General features: G+C 33.6%; 1 protein-coding gene across 9 annotated transcripts in view; it reads right to left on the bottom strand.

The window, feature by feature from the left end:
- Positions 1 to 18,238, bottom strand: part of LOC129964467 (uncharacterized) — a 441,580-nt gene that overhangs the window by 44,003 nt on the left and 379,339 nt on the right. For all 9 annotated transcript variants that reach the window (XM_056079101.1, XM_056079105.1, XM_056079106.1 and 6 more), the window contains one exon: positions 2,165 to 2,292. In XM_056079101.1, coding sequence (XP_055935076.1) covers positions 2,165 to 2,292 — 128 coding nt within the window. The remainder of the gene's footprint in view (positions 1 to 2,164; positions 2,293 to 18,238) is intronic.

Genomic DNA, 18,238 nt, shown 5'->3' on the forward strand with positions numbered 1-18,238 from the left:
GCTGTTCTTGCATTGGTTTGAAAGGTTTTTAAATTTTTAGATAGATCTAGCTCAAAACGTTTTTGAGTTATCTTCGTCACAGACAGACAAAAAGATGGACACATTTTCCAAAAATGTGCTTTTTGGATGCCAGAAAGGCCAAAAATATAGAGATTCGTTATTTTTTTACGGTTCATGTACTTTCTTAATTGTACATATACTAGAAAGTAAAAATGGGTCTTTTTGACTCTAGGAAGTCTAATACCTAAAAATACATATAAATCTGAACTTCAAAGTCTTAGGCGATTACAATAATATTGCAATACATAATGCGGTGTACGCGAAAAAGTAAAAAGAAACAATATAAAGAATAAATTAGAAAACTAAATAAAACAACCAGTATAAAACTTTCTTGCTTTTAACAAGTTTCATTAATATGATGCATTAATTAATAAATGGCATACTTGAGACAGATAGGCTGGAGACAGGGACTTCGCTCCAGGCGTGTTGATATGCTATGTGCCTGAAAAGTTTCAGATACCGCGGCCGTGCACGGTTGAAGAATTAAGTTAATTTTCGCCCTGGAAGTTGCGCCTCAACGGGCTATTGCAATTCAATTAGGTTAGGTGTGTATAGTTACTAGGTATGCAAATATTTGTTAACGGTACGAGAGATATTGGAATAATTAGTTCCCAAAGAGTCACCACTCCCGGAAAAATGGCTCAGTTGCAGATAAAGTTTGTCACTGGCGTGTTATTTCAACCAATATTGATTCTGTCTCGCCCTCTTTACAAAATGGTTGCAGTTTGAATGCAAGTGATGCCAATATTTCTGATAGATTCTAGCGAGGAAATAATCCGTTTAAAGAGCACTGTCTGAAATATGAGTTTAACTGTCTGTAACGGAACATTATAAAAAGAAAAGACGAAACGGGGCCTTAAAGTTATTTCGAAAGATTGCAATAAAAAAATTGCACTGAATGACGAAAAGTTTTGTTATTCAGTGAAAACAAAATTGATATATTAGTGATTTGATTGATATTGATAATTAATTAAAATATTAAATTAAAATATTAATTAATTAAAATATTAAAATATTAAATAATAAATAATAATATTATATTATTAATTAAAAAATTAAAATATTAAACTAAAATATTAATTAATTAAATATTTATATGATTCAGTGATATATGAGTAAAACTGATTTTAAGTTTCTATTCTCAAGTATCTGTTTAAATTTATTTCCTAAAATTTATCTATGGTATTCTTACACTTTAACTTATATTCGAATCAATAAAAATTTTAATAAATAAACAAATTACTGAAAAAAATCATTTTAAATTCTTATTTTAAAAGTTTACATTAGTACAAACGTACTTTTGTTGGTTTTCACTTGAAGCTATCCGACAAACAAAAACTTTGTCAAGCACGAAAAGCAGACATTTATCTCCCAAGAAGATAAGCAGCTTTATACCCTGCATCTCAAAAAGACGTATTAGTGTAGAATTACGCGATCGCATCAGGGCGGTTAAGTAATCACAGAGTTGAATTTTTTTATACCCCGAATTTCTAGTTTAAATGAATTAGTACTATCCTATTATGAGTGCAACTGATGAGAATTTTTCAACAAAATGGTGTCTCATTTATAGGTAAAAATGCATGAAATCATGGGCTGAAAATAATTTTTCAATTTATAACTTTAAAGCAACTGCTTTTTCAAAATGTTTTCAATAAAAAGACAATTGTTTTTTCTGCCATCAACTGAAAGACAGTTACGGGGAAATGGATATTTTAAGCCTCAACCTCCGCTATTTCCCCTCCTTTTCAGCTCGAATGATCCTTCTATGATCCCCATCCTCTTGTACAAAAAATATATTCCCCTCCAATAGAAGTAGAATAAACTACTCTAATTACTATATTCATCAAATGACATAAGCAAAACTTTAAACATAAATTTTTAACGGGGGAATCTGTTGAGTTTTGGAAAATTCTAAAGAGCGTTTCCCTAAGACATATCACCAGAAAAATTATAATAGGAAGTCTACTCTTTAAAAGTTCTAACATTAGTAAAGATAATCTTCCAAAAATATTGCAGAATTTTCGACAGAATTCAATATCTCTCATTTAAAGAAGAGATAAATGCCTTCTCTGTAAGGCATGTATAGCCATATTTTGTTACTCACCATTGTTGTAGAGGGCGTCGATGGATGCCTGTTCCTTGTCCGTGAATCTGGGCAGCGAAGGTCGGGGGCCCAGCAGATCCGTCCTCGCTCGCTTCAAGGGAGGGACACCACGATTCACGTTCACGAATCTGCAATGATTAAAAAAGAAATATCTTCAATTTTCAGATACTGAGTATAAGAATATTATAGTAAACATCACTTAATTCAAACTCATGTGATCATAGCATCAGATATGACACGTCAAGTGCATTTTGAAATCCAGTATACGCTCTAGTAGTAAAAATAAGATGGGGTGATCTGCTCGAAACTTTCTCTCGTATTCTTTAATGAAGATACTACCCCCTTCCCCTCAGCTTCTGTATAATAGTGTGGACTTAGGCAAGGTCGCGAAAACCACGTGTATGGTTAATTGATTCCCGCACATAGACATTTCGTATTTCTTAGTACAGCTAAGAAAACAGAGAATGAATTTTCGAAGCTTTCCCCTGCAATGGAACAATACATGGGAAAGTACAGAAAATCAGATTGTCAAACAGATAGATTCATTTCAAAATTTGACAAGAATCTGCATTTCAGATGCTAGATCTTTGTACTAAATTATAATCAATTATCTCTTTCCATTTTATAGTTATCATGTAAATTTGTATTTGATCAGCCAGATTTTTTTTGAATGAATTTTGTTTGAAATTTGACAAAAATTAAGAAAGTTGATTTCGAGTCTAGAGAACAGATATCATTAGTGTGCCTAAACATTTTTATGAGTTATCGTGCTCGGAGTTAAAATGGTCTGAAATATGGATAATCGTGAAAATTTGAATTCGAATATTTGATGATAACAATACTTTACGAGAAAATAAAAATGATAAGAATAATTCAAGTGAATTTTGATAAGCGGCCGTCACACAGAAAACAGAGTTTCTCAAATTTTCGAGCGACTCCTTCTGCCCGAAAAGGCATTACTCTAGGACAAACATTCGATTTTTTCCCTATAGAACAAAAGTAAGCATAAAACTATCATATTTTGGCAATTTACAAGAAAAAGTGACAGGAAAATATTTCCATTGGTTTATATTTAAAGTTACTGTCGCTTGTTTCTCAGTTTTTTTTACAGTCATCAACACTTTTAATTTATCTTAATGGTTTGTCGTTACCCGTTTCACCACTTTCGTTACTGATCAATGCTGTTGAAATGTCATAAAAAGTATCAAAATGTGAAAAAAAGAGAGCATAAAAGTAATTTTATACTTTGAAGTTAATGAATTGAATATCCAAAAAAGCAACCACCATGTATCCATATGTGTCACACAATTAATTCTGAAATAAGATGCAGATATTAATGTAAACTTCTGTCCGTGCATCTTGCAATTAAGAAAAATTTGAAAAATTTCGTTTAAATTTTAAAAATAAAATAAAAATCTATTTTTAAATTTGCCTTTTTTTTTTACAAAATTTGCTCCTGACCTAATTAAGTTGTCATAGCATTAGACAACTAATTTTATTGGTCCTTTAAATACATAAAGCTTTTTCTCTTAAATAAATAACTTTTTATTTGAATGTGAAAATTTCAATAATTTTGTTTGAAGTTTTCAAATCCTCCCTCGGCCTCTTTGTTCGATAACATATTCGAGTGTCAAAAACTTAATTATTAATACTTATTAATAAACTCAAAAAACTAAATCAATAAAGTTACTATTATACTTCAAAACACAATTCGATAGGACAAATATGTTGCCTCCTTAATAGGTTGAGAATTATCGAGTTAAAATATCCAGAAAATATCGCAAATAAGCACACACTTATTTGAACATTTGCATATGAAAAAAAAATTACTTATGATATACGGCAAAAAATTAGCCAATTCGTTCATCTAATTTAGATCAGAAAGACAGGTGGATTGGATGTCTTCCAGCTTATCTAGGCTGCTGTCAGCTCTGATATGCCTTGCATACAGAGTGGGACGAAGACATTAATCTCCGTGCGAGTGAAATTCTTTTAAAAATAGATAGACAAGTCACGTGAGACCCTTGAGCTGAACAGCATTTAATAAGAGGCCTTTCCCTGTCGCCAAGACAAGCAATGGACACTTGTTTAAGAGCTGTTCACGATTCAAGTGGAAAAAGGAAGAATCTTAAAAATGATGAAAAAAAGAATTTGTAGCATTTCTTGATAAACAATGTATCACTGCTTTCACAGTGAAAAATTTTCGCATACTAAGAAATGACGGAGTTATCTGACCCTACATACAAATTGGGAACATTAATTAGGCAAAGTCGTGGGCGCCTCGAGTGCTCAGATTTTTATTTTCATAGTCTTACAATTTACAGTTTTATACTAAATAGTACAGAAATGAATATACATTTTGAACGCTTTTCACTAACATGGATTTACATTTGTAGATACAAGGTTACATTCTAAGTTTCGTTTATGACAGTTATATTTTCAGCTATAGCGTTTACATATATGTGAAAGCACATACCGACAGACTATCAGCACTATTGAATTTGATTTAAAGCATATTTTAATTTAAATTTTAAATGATAAAACTTTATTCGAAATTAAATCCATGTATGTCTTTTCGTTTTGTATTTTTCATGCTCGATTACATTCGGAAAGCCAGACACACAATTTTTTTCTGAGCGAATTATGATTAACATATAATTAAAACATATAAATTTTACATTGAAGACATACAGAGTTTTATTTCTATAACTTGAGAATTTTTAATTAAATGTATTGACACAAAGATAGATACAATTTCAAATATGTCATTTTCTATAAAGTAGTGGTTCGTCATAAGTTCGAAAATTTTTGGAAGATTACAGTACTTTCTCTTTGTATATTTCATATACTAGAAAGTAAAATTTGTCAAAAAAATTATCTGAAGATTCTTGAAGCATGTGTTGAAGCAAGTAAAAAGTTGCATCTCAAAAATATTATCAACTTATGTGAAACTTATTCGACAAGGAAGCTTTTAATCTTTTAAGCAACAATTACAGGACACTAATTATTCTAGAACTAATTCTATTTTTTAGCATTGATCAGTCTTCTTAATTCTTTGAAGTACACGGTTTTTAAGAAAATAAAAACCTTATGTTTTAAAATAAAAAAAAAACTTTACTGTATCATACAATGCGCCAACCTTAATCACGGTAATACACACAACTTACTGATGCGTTTTGATTTGTATAAATTTTTTCACTTATTTATGCATTTATCTTTGGTGCATAGCATTGTCAACTGAATGAAAATTTTTGAATAAAATATTAAACACTACGATTATGAGAAGCTTCAACTTTTTGAGGAAGGTCAAGAAATATCCCACCATGCATAAGAAGTTAAGCAAGAGATGTTGTTGTTGTTCTTGCTTATGGCACTTGTTATAGACAAGCCCGCTGACGAAGTCAGCAATTTTAAGCCGAGTTTTAGTATCTCTTGTTTCAGTAGCGCCATCTAGGACCAAGAGTACGCCTTATCCAGTCATGCGTCACAGCCCTTTTCACGGGGTGGACTTCATTCATACATTTCATTCACTAAACCACAGATCGTAATTTAGACCTGAATCAGAGAACGATCACCTCTGATCTAGTACCCCTAGTGGTGTTGTCTCGACTTGGAAGACTTTGTGGCTACGACAGATTGATACGTGTACCAACCACCGTGTACACGGAGAGTCTTCTGCCTGCGGGGTTCGAACTCCAATGGATGCGAATCCAACGCCCTACCAACCAGGCTATCCCAGCCCCAGGCAAGAGATGTAGCAGTTTTTAACCCAAGTGGCCCCAAAGAGTTAAGAGAATACTATATCAATAAAGATTTAAAATATTTATTAAAAATTAAAGGAAACTTGTACATTTATTCAGAAAGATGACAATATAATATTTTAGACTTCCTTCATTTGGCTTGCATGGGATATCAATTATATTCAATGCATACCGAATTTCGCAACAAGCAAATTTATAGAAAGAATGCAAGCCTAAACATATTGTCCTATTAATAAAATAGAAGTGAATAATAAAATTAACAAAAAGGAAGTGAAATAAGTGAAAGTATTTTCCTCTTTTCATTTCATTTTTTGTTAAATGTAAAAAAAAAAAAAAAAAAAAAAAAGTTATCGCACTGCACTGCATCGATTTTAAAACGTAACGGCGCCAAGCGTCTGATAATAATTTAAAAGCATAATTTTTCATGATAATATTTTTAATTCTTAAAAAAGAATTATACAACATCTGAAACTATCTATTAATTCCAAAGTCAGAAAACCAAGAAAAAAAAAAATCTTTGTCATCGGACAATATTTGTATTTTCCTCCGAGACTTCTCCGTTTTTACGATTCCCCCACCCACAATAACGAACATCCAGTTTCACTTCCTTCCCCAAAACACTCTCACATCCCCTGTTCCATTTTTCAGAAATAACGAAAGCCTACAAAGCGAAAGAGAGAGAAAAGAAATGAATGAAAATTCCCCGCCGTATTTCCCGCCAACGAACACCATTTTATTTCATATCGAGTTTTCTCACGGGAGGAATCAAACCCCTTAATGCGTCGGTCAAAAAAAAGGGGGAGAGAATCAAACCATGAAGCAGAGACAAAAGGATTTCGGGGGAAAAAAAGGAACGATTTTTTTATTCAATTCGAGAAAGGGAAAGGAAACCAAGGCGCAAAAGAATTTTTCCGGAGCGAGAGAATCTATCCAGCGATTCTTTCTTTGGCGTAAACAGACGGGATTTTAAGCCAAAAAACGCCGGAAGAATGGACACATTTGGTTTTCTTCCCTCGTTTTAGTGAAAGGTTTCGGCGGGAATTTCTTTTTTTGTGCATATTTATAGGATAGAGAATAACAGAGTTAAATGAATAAGAAATGAATATGGAACACTTTTATCGAAGTATACTGAATATTTATTAAGAAGTACGAAAATACTGTTTGAAAGAAACTGGGAGTTTCTTCACCGAATTTCTCTTAAATTTCCCCATAAGTCTGTCACTGAAGAGAAAACTCAAAAATGATTGTGCTTCTCTGACATAAAACCAGACTTTCTCGTTTCTGTCGAAGAAACGAAGACTAGGCATTCTTTCTTTTCATTTCTTCGATATAAGGCTTAAAGCATTGTAACAATCAAAATTTTTGACTATTAGATTCTGGTGAATGACATTTTTATTAACTTCATCAGTCTGAATAAATTCCTTTTTTGTATAGGAAGTAAACTCAAAAAAATATTGTACTCATTGATCTTTCCATTTTAAGATTTTTTTGACGAATCTCTATATTTTAAACTTTATGAGCCTGAAAAACACATTTTTGGAATCGTATTTGTTTGTCAGTAAACACAATAATTCAAAAACATTTTAGCCAGATAGATTAGCTTCTACCCTAAATTTAAAAGGCATCTGCATTTTATCAACTTTAAATCCAATGTTCAAAGTCAATCGTCCTTCCTTTTATACAGTGGGGAAATTTGGAGATTAGGTGCTGGCTTAGATGTTGTCCTTGACATCTGACCAAGATTAAAATCACAAGCTCAGTGCCATAGTCCTCTTATTGTTTTAAAACGAGAAAATAAAATACATTATGTAAACTTCCAAAATATTGTAACGAAACTTGTTCTAACTTGGCGCGGACTGAATGGCTCAGTGGTAGAATGCTATGAACTGAAAGCAATAATTCGCAACTTTGTAGTTGAAACCAGGCAAACAAATTTTAAATTGTTTTGTTATTGATTTACATTCTGCTATTTCTCGTATGTTCTAGTATGTTCTTCTAAATCTGGCAGATTCGAGTCATCTCGTCTTGTGGATAAAAAAAGATGTAAGGTTTAGTTCCTTGAATAAAGTCTCGAATTCAGATTAGTGAGTGACTTTAGTTAACACACGGTTTATCCACGCTAACTTCATATAAGCGAGAATATGATGCTAACAAAGTCTGCGCTACAAAATGAATCGAAACGTATGTGAAAAATGATTCGTCAATTGCAGAGAGCATGGCTACGTCATGAATTGCGCCATGCCATGTCATGGTGAATGCGGCATGGTGAATGTTGAATATTTGATCCAATCAAACTTTATCCAAAGTTTAAAGGTTTGATAGGGTCTGTTAACCCCTTGCCTGCCACGGGCGTATATGTACGTCTTGCAACTTTATACGTATATAAATACGTTGCACTGGGGACCGAATCTCGCAAGTTATCCTCGGCAGGTAAGGGGTTAATAGTGGAAGAGGCAATTGCAGTAGTTATGACACAGTATAGTTTTGTCTTGTTGGAATTAGTTAATATAAGGTAGAGGGAGTGATTTCCTCGAAACTTCCTCGTATACTATCTAAAAATTTTGCCATGCCAGAAAATGCCTTACATATCACTAGTATACAACAGGCACGAAATATTAACTTTTGGCGTGAAGTTGGCATTTTCACTGAATTTATCGTACTGATATTTGGCGAGTTATTTGGAAATTAATCCTTGGCATGTGTTAATAATATTCAGAATAGAATTTTTGTTTTAAACACGTTTTTCTAAATCAATTGAAACAAAGATTTGATACTTGTAGTCACAAATTTTCATATCAAATTTGATTTATTTAAGTCATTGCATTTTTAAGTTATCGCATTCTTATCATATTTTTGAAATTACAGACCGATAGAATGTCAACCCGTAATTGGATTTTGCTCAAAATTTAACAAGTGTATAGATGTTAAATCTGTGTACCTAGCTCTCTTCGTTTTGTAGTAATTGTGTTAATTCCTTTTTGAACAGCCGGACAGGCGGACTTTTTCTAAACCAATTTCACTCAAAATTTGTCAGAAATCTGCAAATTTGTGTGAAGGGACCGTATATCAAATTTCAATCATCTTGTTCAAATCTATTTTGAATTATCTTTGTCACAAAGAGACAGATGGAAGCACTTTTTTCAAAAATTTATTTTTTGAACTCAGGGGAGACGTGACGATTCGGCAAAATCTCGTGGTCGAATTGTTTGACAACGAGATTCTTTCTATTTTGTATTCTTTTTCCTTTTTACTTTCTGGCATATTACGTATACGTGAAAGTAAAAAGGAGAAAGAATACGCGCTTATTTATCTTATTAATGGCGACAAAATGATTCACGGAAGTTTAGCCATTTACCCACATAAAGGTTACCCACATACCCCAGATTTTCGAGCCTTTGAATAGAGTGTAAAAAGCGAAACAAACATAATTTTCAAATATTAAGTATCTGCGCAGATGTTTGTTGCTTGAAATTGGAATTTCGTTGTTAGAAGTCACTCTACATGATGCTATAAACTATCAAGCATCCAACGTTGAAAGATGAGCAGAACCGGCTGTAGTATAAGAAATTAAAAATTATTAGCAATTGAAATCGAGGTGATTATTTTCAGACATTCTGGATACTTTTAAAACTTGTTCCTTGCTATATCAAATGTGACAGGCGCAATTTTATAAGGCTCTCTTGTCAACGAAGACTCTCTCCACCACCTGTTATAAATATTCATCATTTCTTTCCTTGACATGACACACCACATGCTTCCCTGCTGATGGAAGGAGTTGGCAACTCACCCCACTTTGGAAGCGTGCCACAGGCAGAACGCGGAAGACACAAAACCACCTTTTATAATGTATCAACAACTGAGAAAATGAGATCGAAAAACATCAGCCCACACGGAGACAATGAACAAAGCGAAATGCTTTTCCGTCGTTGTCTTTTAATCGCCGATAATAATGGGAGTAAAAAGATGACGGATTTTGGACAGTGTTCAAATTTCCGGAAGGCTATTATACGCCTTGCAGCGACCCAGGCTTCTGTCAACTCTTGACACTAGAAACAATCGGGATGACATTAACAAAAAGTTATGTGCCAAGGAGTGGATGTTTTTCTGTGCCTGTTTGTTCTGTTCTTGAGATACAGAGTGAGACCAAGATCAAAGATATCTCAAAAATAAAATTAAAAATGCCATTTAATTGCAGGACTTGGTACCCAGACCTGTCTTTTTTTTCTCTCAGTGTGATTTATAGGGCAGCTTAAAAATAATTTCAATAAAGTAAGCAAGATGACTGCCAGATCGTTCCCAAATGATTTCGAAGGACTTTAGATATGAATGTGCCATTGTTGTGTATTTTAATAAGATGGGTGGCGTTTGATTTATATTACTCGAGTATGTTCTTTGTGATCTGTATATATGATAATTCTAATAGCAACGCGAGTTACAAACTATTATGGGATCGTGATGCCTTAGCAGTAAGGCTCTGATTTCAAGTCTTAAAGGTTCAAAACCCAAATCCAACAAAAAGCCGCCCATTTAGAAAGCCTGGTGTACACTATATCCATAAGGGCCAAAGGTCCTTTCGTTGATACAAAGCGTTGGTACCCATGCAAAGAAACAAAAGTATTCGGTTCCCGACGATGCCACTCTCAACGGAGTACAACAAGGGAAGGCGGCCACTGGCTCTGGATATTCCTAACCCCGTTGCTTACCTTAGTGCTGACCAAGATCTATACATTCAGAGACACCTCTAGAAACGTTGATCTCCCATAACGCCAAGCCTCAGAGAATGAATTTTTCGTCTGATTCTTACCTGGTTAGCAACTGAAGAGACTACGCTACCAGCCGAATTGAAACATCGAGAATTAACAGTGTACCACCCTTCTAAAGGGTCTCAAAGTACGACCAAACATGTGACATTTTTGGTTGTCCATTTGGTTTTGCCAGAAGCAAACAGAGCGGCAGCAGCCTCTCATGGAGAGCTTCCTCGCTTGCCGTCTGGAGATACAAAGATCAAACAGAAAGCCAAGAAAAGGGTAAACTGGAAGGGAGAAAAGTTCCCTCGGATCCTTGGGGTTGGGATACCCTAGCTCACCTACAGTAGATTGAGGAGATTTAACAATAGAAATAACTAACATTTATTATAAACAACTGGAAAAAGAAAAAGAAATCTGAATTCAATATAGAAGAAAACTTAAAGCTCTGCAGACGTCCTAGGCATAAAGACTTCAAATACACCGAAAAGGGAAAAAAAAATGTGTTTCTGTACAGCAATCCATCCGTATTATCTTCGACATTGTTTCATTTCCTACCATTCTCCATTCGTTCCTTCACTTCATTTACCATTACAAGCAATAAAAGCGTTCGGACTGAGCCTCCCAATGAAATGAAGACACAAGAAGTAAATTCAGAAGATTAAGACAGTCAAATATAAAACATAAATGAGACTATTGAACATGCTTCACAGTATTTCATTTGAAATGGATTAATTTGGAAGCTGCCAACGTTATCAAAGGAAGTGAACTTGCTCAGTTATTACGTTTAAAAAAAAAGAAAAAAAAGACACTTTTTTTTTCTGCAATTTAACGAAAATTTTCTTCCTATTTTTTTTATTTTCAAGGAAAATACAGCCTTATTGTTGCTTTTAGATAGCGGTAATTGCTTAAAATTACTTAATTGTATAAAGCACTTTTTTAGTATTAATATGCCTGCTTAAAAAGGTAAACAACCCATTCTTGGTTTTGCAAACATATTTACAAAAATCAGCCGACAAAGAAGTTTTTTATCAATATATTTGACCTACTGTTCAAGCCTGGATTTTAAGATCAACAAAACATGTATTCGAAATCCCATAGAACCGAAGAATCCATTTATACATGGATTTGGAATATGTTAAGTCTAAATATTTTCCCACAGCTCTAACATGGAAGATTTAAGATAGAAATGAATTCATGTGTCTTATAATAAAAGCATGACATATAACAAAGTGTGATTCAAATGTCATTGTTGTTATATCATAATAGCACACATTCGGAGCATCCGCTTAAAATTGTGTAGCTTTTAAATGGGACGTTACGAGAACTGTTTTAGTGTTAGTTTATTTGGATTATTGCCTGTTTTGAAGTAACATGAGGGCCATTTCTGAACAGACCTCAGCAAATGAGAAGAGCTATACCTGAGTTGGTATCCTCCTAACCTAACTTCCCCACCACATTAAACGGGAAGATGTTTGGACACGACGTCGGATTTAATACGTACCACATCCGCATGTGATGCAGATATTTAGCGGAATCGGGTTTCGAAATTGAAGCTCTTCAGCTCTGAAACGAATACCTTATCTTTTTCCTAAACTGCCGCCTTCGTGGATATGGCCGTGGACATCGCCAGAGAGATATATAACTTCCAATATCCTAATTGTGCTTTCAAAAGAGCGGAAGTATAAAATATATAGATTTATTAAAATCTAGAGATCTAAATTTTATGTGATTACAATATATATTCTTCGTGGTTACAATAGATATCTCTTTCAATGCATACATACTCGGTGATTACAATATATATATATTCCTCGAATTGGAGATAGAAAAATAGAAGGTTCAGGACAATTTGGAAGATCATAAAATGCATAGAAATAATCTGATATCTATTAAATATAATGAATGATTCATGTTAACTTATATTACGAAAAAAGAAACGCAATAATCGTTATTAAATCGTGCACTTCTTAACTTTTTTTGTTAGTAATCGTATATGTTACGTACAGTTGCTTATTAATCACGTTAAAGTAGCATCATTCTGTAAGTCTATTGTTCTGAAATTGAAAGGGATGATATAACTATGCCGTTATGTCATTTCGTAAAGATTTATTTCTTCTTTTAAGAGGTCATCGATGCTGCCGTTTTTCATTTGTGAAGAGTGACTTGTCAAATGCAGATGCCATTAAGAATGAGAAATAATGCTGAAATAACTCTTTTGCGCTTCTTTTTTCTAAGTAACTGTAACTGCAAAATTTTTCATAGAAAAAGAATAGAAGGATGTAGAGGAAACGTGAAATGTTTTTTAGGTATTTTGAAAAAAAAATCACACACTCACTTTTGGAAATTTATTGGAAAAATTTACAACAAATTTGTTATTATATTTAAGCATCGTTTTTATTGTTTTCAAATTCTTTAATTTTCGAAATGATGAGATTTTGCTTCCTCTCTCCCTATACTAATTCTTTCATAAAAATTCTTTGTTAGCAATATCGTTAATAAGTCTCATTAATAGATTACAAACAATAAAAACCATGTTATTTATTAAAAATAAATGGTAGCAAATTTAAACTTAAGTCGCAATTTTGAAAATAAAAATACACTTAGCATGACCTGACATAAAAACAATTAAATGCTTAATAAATTAAGTGCTTTTCTTAAGCATTTAGGTAAATGTTTAAGCAGATAAGAACGAAGATTTATTAACTAAATGAAATAAAAATGCGCTGTTTTTATAATTGAATGATCTTGTCCCAAAATGTAAATTCTGCATTTGATAATCTCGAATTTAATATGCAAAAACTAAACTTTGGTTTATTTGTCTTAGAAAGACAGTGATAAAAATTAAGGCATTGAAAGATGACACTAGATTAAATACATTATAAAAATCTTTTAACATTTATTTTTTTTTAAATTACCTATTTATTACCGAATACTTTTATACGTAAATTTTATCTTTTGCAGTTCTGAGAACAACTTTGAAATCACAAGAGTTACTCTAAATAGAAATTAATCGAATTGTATGCTGTCATGTAAAAATAAAATTTTTACATGAAATTTTTTGTTGTTGTTTTAATTTGTTTGGTTGGCTGCTCAAAACAAGTCATCATATATTTACTACCATATAAATCCCCGGGGGGGCACCTTGAAATGAGGATGAGATGCTTCCGGCATGGTGGTTGGATCTCGCCATCCTGGAGGGTAGACAAATAGGTGCGGGATCTGACTCCTCCCGTCGATGACGGGACGTACTTCCTTCGGGGAGGGTTGTACCATGGCCGGTGGTGGCCATTAGGACTCAACCACAGTTCCCGATAGTGTTACTGTTGCGGCGGTCCGGTCATTCAATTTTATGGTTTAAATCCGCGTGCCTTCGTGGCGGGTCGGAGAGTCAGATGACTGACTTACTACCATATAGGAGAGGATGGGAGGAGGGGGCTAAAAAAGTGGAAACTTCAGGTTTCCGCGTTTTAATGAAAGTCCATAAATTTGAAGGGAGAAATTAAGATAAGATAAATATAGAATAAAATCCGTAAAATGCGTCAGCGAATAAGTATAGCTTAATTATTAATTAATAAATTTTTTTTAAAAATTTGAAAAATGTTTTTAATTTTTTTTAATTGAGCGAAATCTTTGGAATTTTACATAGATAGAAATATATTACATATATAGAAATACAGATAAAAAAATTTACATAGATAAATAAAATAATTTAATTATTAATAAATACTTTTTAAAAAAATTCGGAAAACATTAATTTTTTTAAAAATTGAATAGAATCTTTGGAATATTACTTGACTATATATACAATAGATAGAAATAGATATTACATAGATAGGTGTATAACAATTTTAGATCATTGTTTTTTGAAATATTCAAACTTTGCCGAAAAATATCTTTAAACGCTTTGCCAGAATTAGTGGATTTAAAGAAAAAAATATATATCCTCCTCCTCTGGCATAAAATTGTGGAGCTTAGCTAAGGCCATGAACCCCGAGAGTTTTCAGATTTTTATTTTCAATCAAGAGAAGCGTGTGCTCCTTAATGTTATGAAATAATAATTGTAATTAACTGCAAGTCATTGACAAACAATAGTTACTAAAGACCTATCTTGGTTATGAATCCAGAGTTCGACCGTTGGAAATCCTCTTCTGACACACAACTAATATACAAATACCAGAAAACCGAATACTTATTTTAAACTCTTTTTTCCGACCGATTCAATCCAAAATTTGACAGAATGACAAACCAGTCACAACAACGCGCACCAAATTTCATTTATTTAAGTCATTGCATTCGTGCGTTTCCATGCATGAGAAAGTACGGAACAATAGATGTCAAATACTAGCTGAATTTAGTTCCAAATTTGATACGGATTTATATTATAGGTGCCAAATATATTGTTACTATTGCTGGCGTTTGGAGAGACCATAGAGAGTAGATACCTTCCTCCTGCTCAGTTCTGTCCTTCCGCTTTGTGTGCTGTAGTTGTTGTTTACTTGTTACTACCGATTACTATTTGCTGTTTGTTTTAAGTGTGCTGCTGTGTATTGCTTGTGTACACCTCGGTTGTGTTTTGTCGTCTGTGTTTTCGTACCTTTGTGTTAATAAAAGTCTTCATTTGCTATTGAGGCTTGCTGTTTGTGTTACATCATACACCCACAACAAGCGAACCCATTGACTTTACGGACTTAGTAGTGGAAGTTACGTAACAATATGTATCAAATGTTATCTATTTATCTCTGCGTTTTGTAGTTACCTTCACCGCTTAAACTCGGACCATCGATCGATAAACTTCCTCTGAATGGATTTGTCTCAAAATTTGGTAGAATTTTAGACATTTCTTGTTAAGATCATATACCAAACTTCATCGTCTAGCACAAAGCGTTTTTGAGTAATCATGTTCGCAGACAGACAGACATTAATATAAAGAACGGTATTAATTCCTAAAATATGCACTTCTGAGACAAGGAAGTCTGAAAAGCAAAGATGCATCAAAATCTCGAGTTCGAATTTTTTTTTCAATACTGTATACGACGAAATAATAGGTTAAAGACCAAAGTAAGTGGGGTTATTTATAGTGATTGGTATTCAATCATTCTATGATGTTTACTTCGGAATGAACCAAATGGAAAAACTGATATTACCCATTGAGGAACATGAGAAAATGACGTTACAGAAGGTGCCCCTCCCTCATTTGAGACAAATTGGGTGGTTTATTTCTCCTCTTTTCGAGAATAGAGATGAAAAGGACTAAAATGTGACCAGTTGAACTCGAGATGGGTCATTTATAATGCAAAGACTGACACTGATCATAACAACATTGCTGGGCCTTTTATGCCATTACAGAAGGTCACTGGAAATGGATAATCGAATGCTGCCGAGGTCGAATGAGTATGGGTGGATCAGGCAAAAAGGATAGAATGTGAATCTCATGATATGAGAATTCCAACACCGCTGAAACTGAAATGGAAATTTTATGGACGGAACTTTAGATTATTACCGCGAAAGAGGTAGATTTCAACAATAACATCAATCATTCCACTGCACTCAAGACTTGCATTTGTATGTAAAACAATTTTATGGATGTATATCTTAATTATATGAATTATATTGTTGGTATATATTATTATTATATGAATTATCAATAATAAATAATACTTCATTATAAATTGTTGAAAACTCTCTCTCATTGCAAGTATGATGAAAAGTTATTTTGTTAAAAAAAATTACCACATTATAGATTCGCTCAATGCCGTGGAAGCAGGTATTGAAGAAGCAAATATGTGGATACTAATGAATAGAGGAAAACAAAGTGGACTTGGCATCTAGCATTAGTTGCCTTTTGGTTCATTTTCCTTATCAAATTTCAATATGCTAGGAAAATTTAACTCGAGTTGTACATTTGTACCATAATAAGGAAAAGAATTGTTGTTTAAATTTGTATCATATTTAAATTAGTTATTATGATTATGGATTTTGAGTAGCCGGCGTCCTCGCATAGGGGTAGCGCATCTTCTCCGTGATCTAGGCGACCCGGGTTCGAGTCCCGGTTTGGGCATGGTTGTTTTTCCTGTTCTATCTGTGAGATGTGTGAATGTGCCCTCCTGTAAAAAAGGGTTGTGCAAGCGAATGAGTGATGCGTGAGTAGTCTAGTCGTAGTCTTGGCCCAAGTTGGCCAAATCTACGATAAAAACAAGAGGCGATCCCCCCGAGGCTTACATCGGGTGTATTTGAATAGCGGGCTTGTCCGTGGCAAGTGCCCTAAGAAACAACAACACAACAACATGGATTTTGAGTAGTTACATTACTGAAAAATAATAACATAAATAATGGAAACTTATGTAATAAACAGATATTATAATAACATTATGCTGATAACATAACACAATTAACAAAAAAAATCTATAATTTATGAATTTTTTCCTTTCAAAACACGCAATGATGGAAGTCTGTACGCTAATTTGCAATCGTGAATAATAACCAAGAAAAATTAAATTACCAAATTCAAAAGGATAATATTAGTTTTTGAACCAGAAATTATTGCACCACAACTTTCATAACACAAGATTGCTCCCAACTCTTAACAAGGATAATAATATCCTTCAAAATTACCAGCAGATTTACTGGATAGAAAATGGCTGTACCAAACTCGACAATAGGATCACTTGTTGGAGAAGAGCTCTCGTGATCCATTAAGTGCCCATCTGTAATCGAGTTGCCGGACCCTTCCGTACTTTGGTAGCTGGTCCGGGCAGGAGTTTCCAGTCCGGCAGATAAATCGGGCCCCACAATCCGTTCCGGGTCGTTACGACCGGGTGTCACGCGCACCATTACGTCCGGAGGAGGAAGGCACGTGGCCAGTGCCTTTGTTCTCCCTCAGCGGCATTTCCCGCCCAGCAGAACAAAGGAAGACAGATAAAGCCGCTAACGACTAGAGCTGCAAGCGGAGTAAAAGCTGCGCATGCCCAGAAATACAGATTTTGCGATTGTATGAAAATATCCAAAGTTAATCTTGAGAGGGATGTGTTGTAAATCAATTATTAATGTTTGTTCGCTCTAAGTGTTTCTTTAACGATAAAAGAATTGTTAAAATGCGCGTTTCTATTGACATTGTATAAAGAAAGTATATTTTTACTTTTGCCTATAAGTAGTATAGAAAAAGTATCGTAAAAAAAAATTCGAACTTGGGATTTTGACCAATTGCCACATTTTGCATCTTTGTGTGTTCAAAAAACGCATTGTTGGGAGACGTTCATCCATCTGTCTGTCTGCGACAAAGATAAATGCTTTGAGCTTTGACGAATGAAATTCAGTATACAATCTTTACGCCCAATTTATGGATTTCTATTAAAATATGAACAAAATACATTCAGAGGAAGTCTGTTCTGTCCGGCTCTTCACATATTAGTTAGAACGATAATACAAATCGAAGATCACTATTTGTTTATAGCGTCGGCACCAATCAAAACTTGAACCCCACAAGCAGATTTAAGTATACGTTAACTCAAAAATAAAATGACTTAAATATATCACATTTGACATCTAATTGTGATTGAAAGTGTAGT

This window comes from Argiope bruennichi, chromosome 1, assembly GCF_947563725.1.
Source record: "Argiope bruennichi chromosome 1, qqArgBrue1.1, whole genome shotgun sequence".
Taxonomy (NCBI): domain Eukaryota; kingdom Metazoa; phylum Arthropoda; class Arachnida; order Araneae; family Araneidae; genus Argiope; species Argiope bruennichi.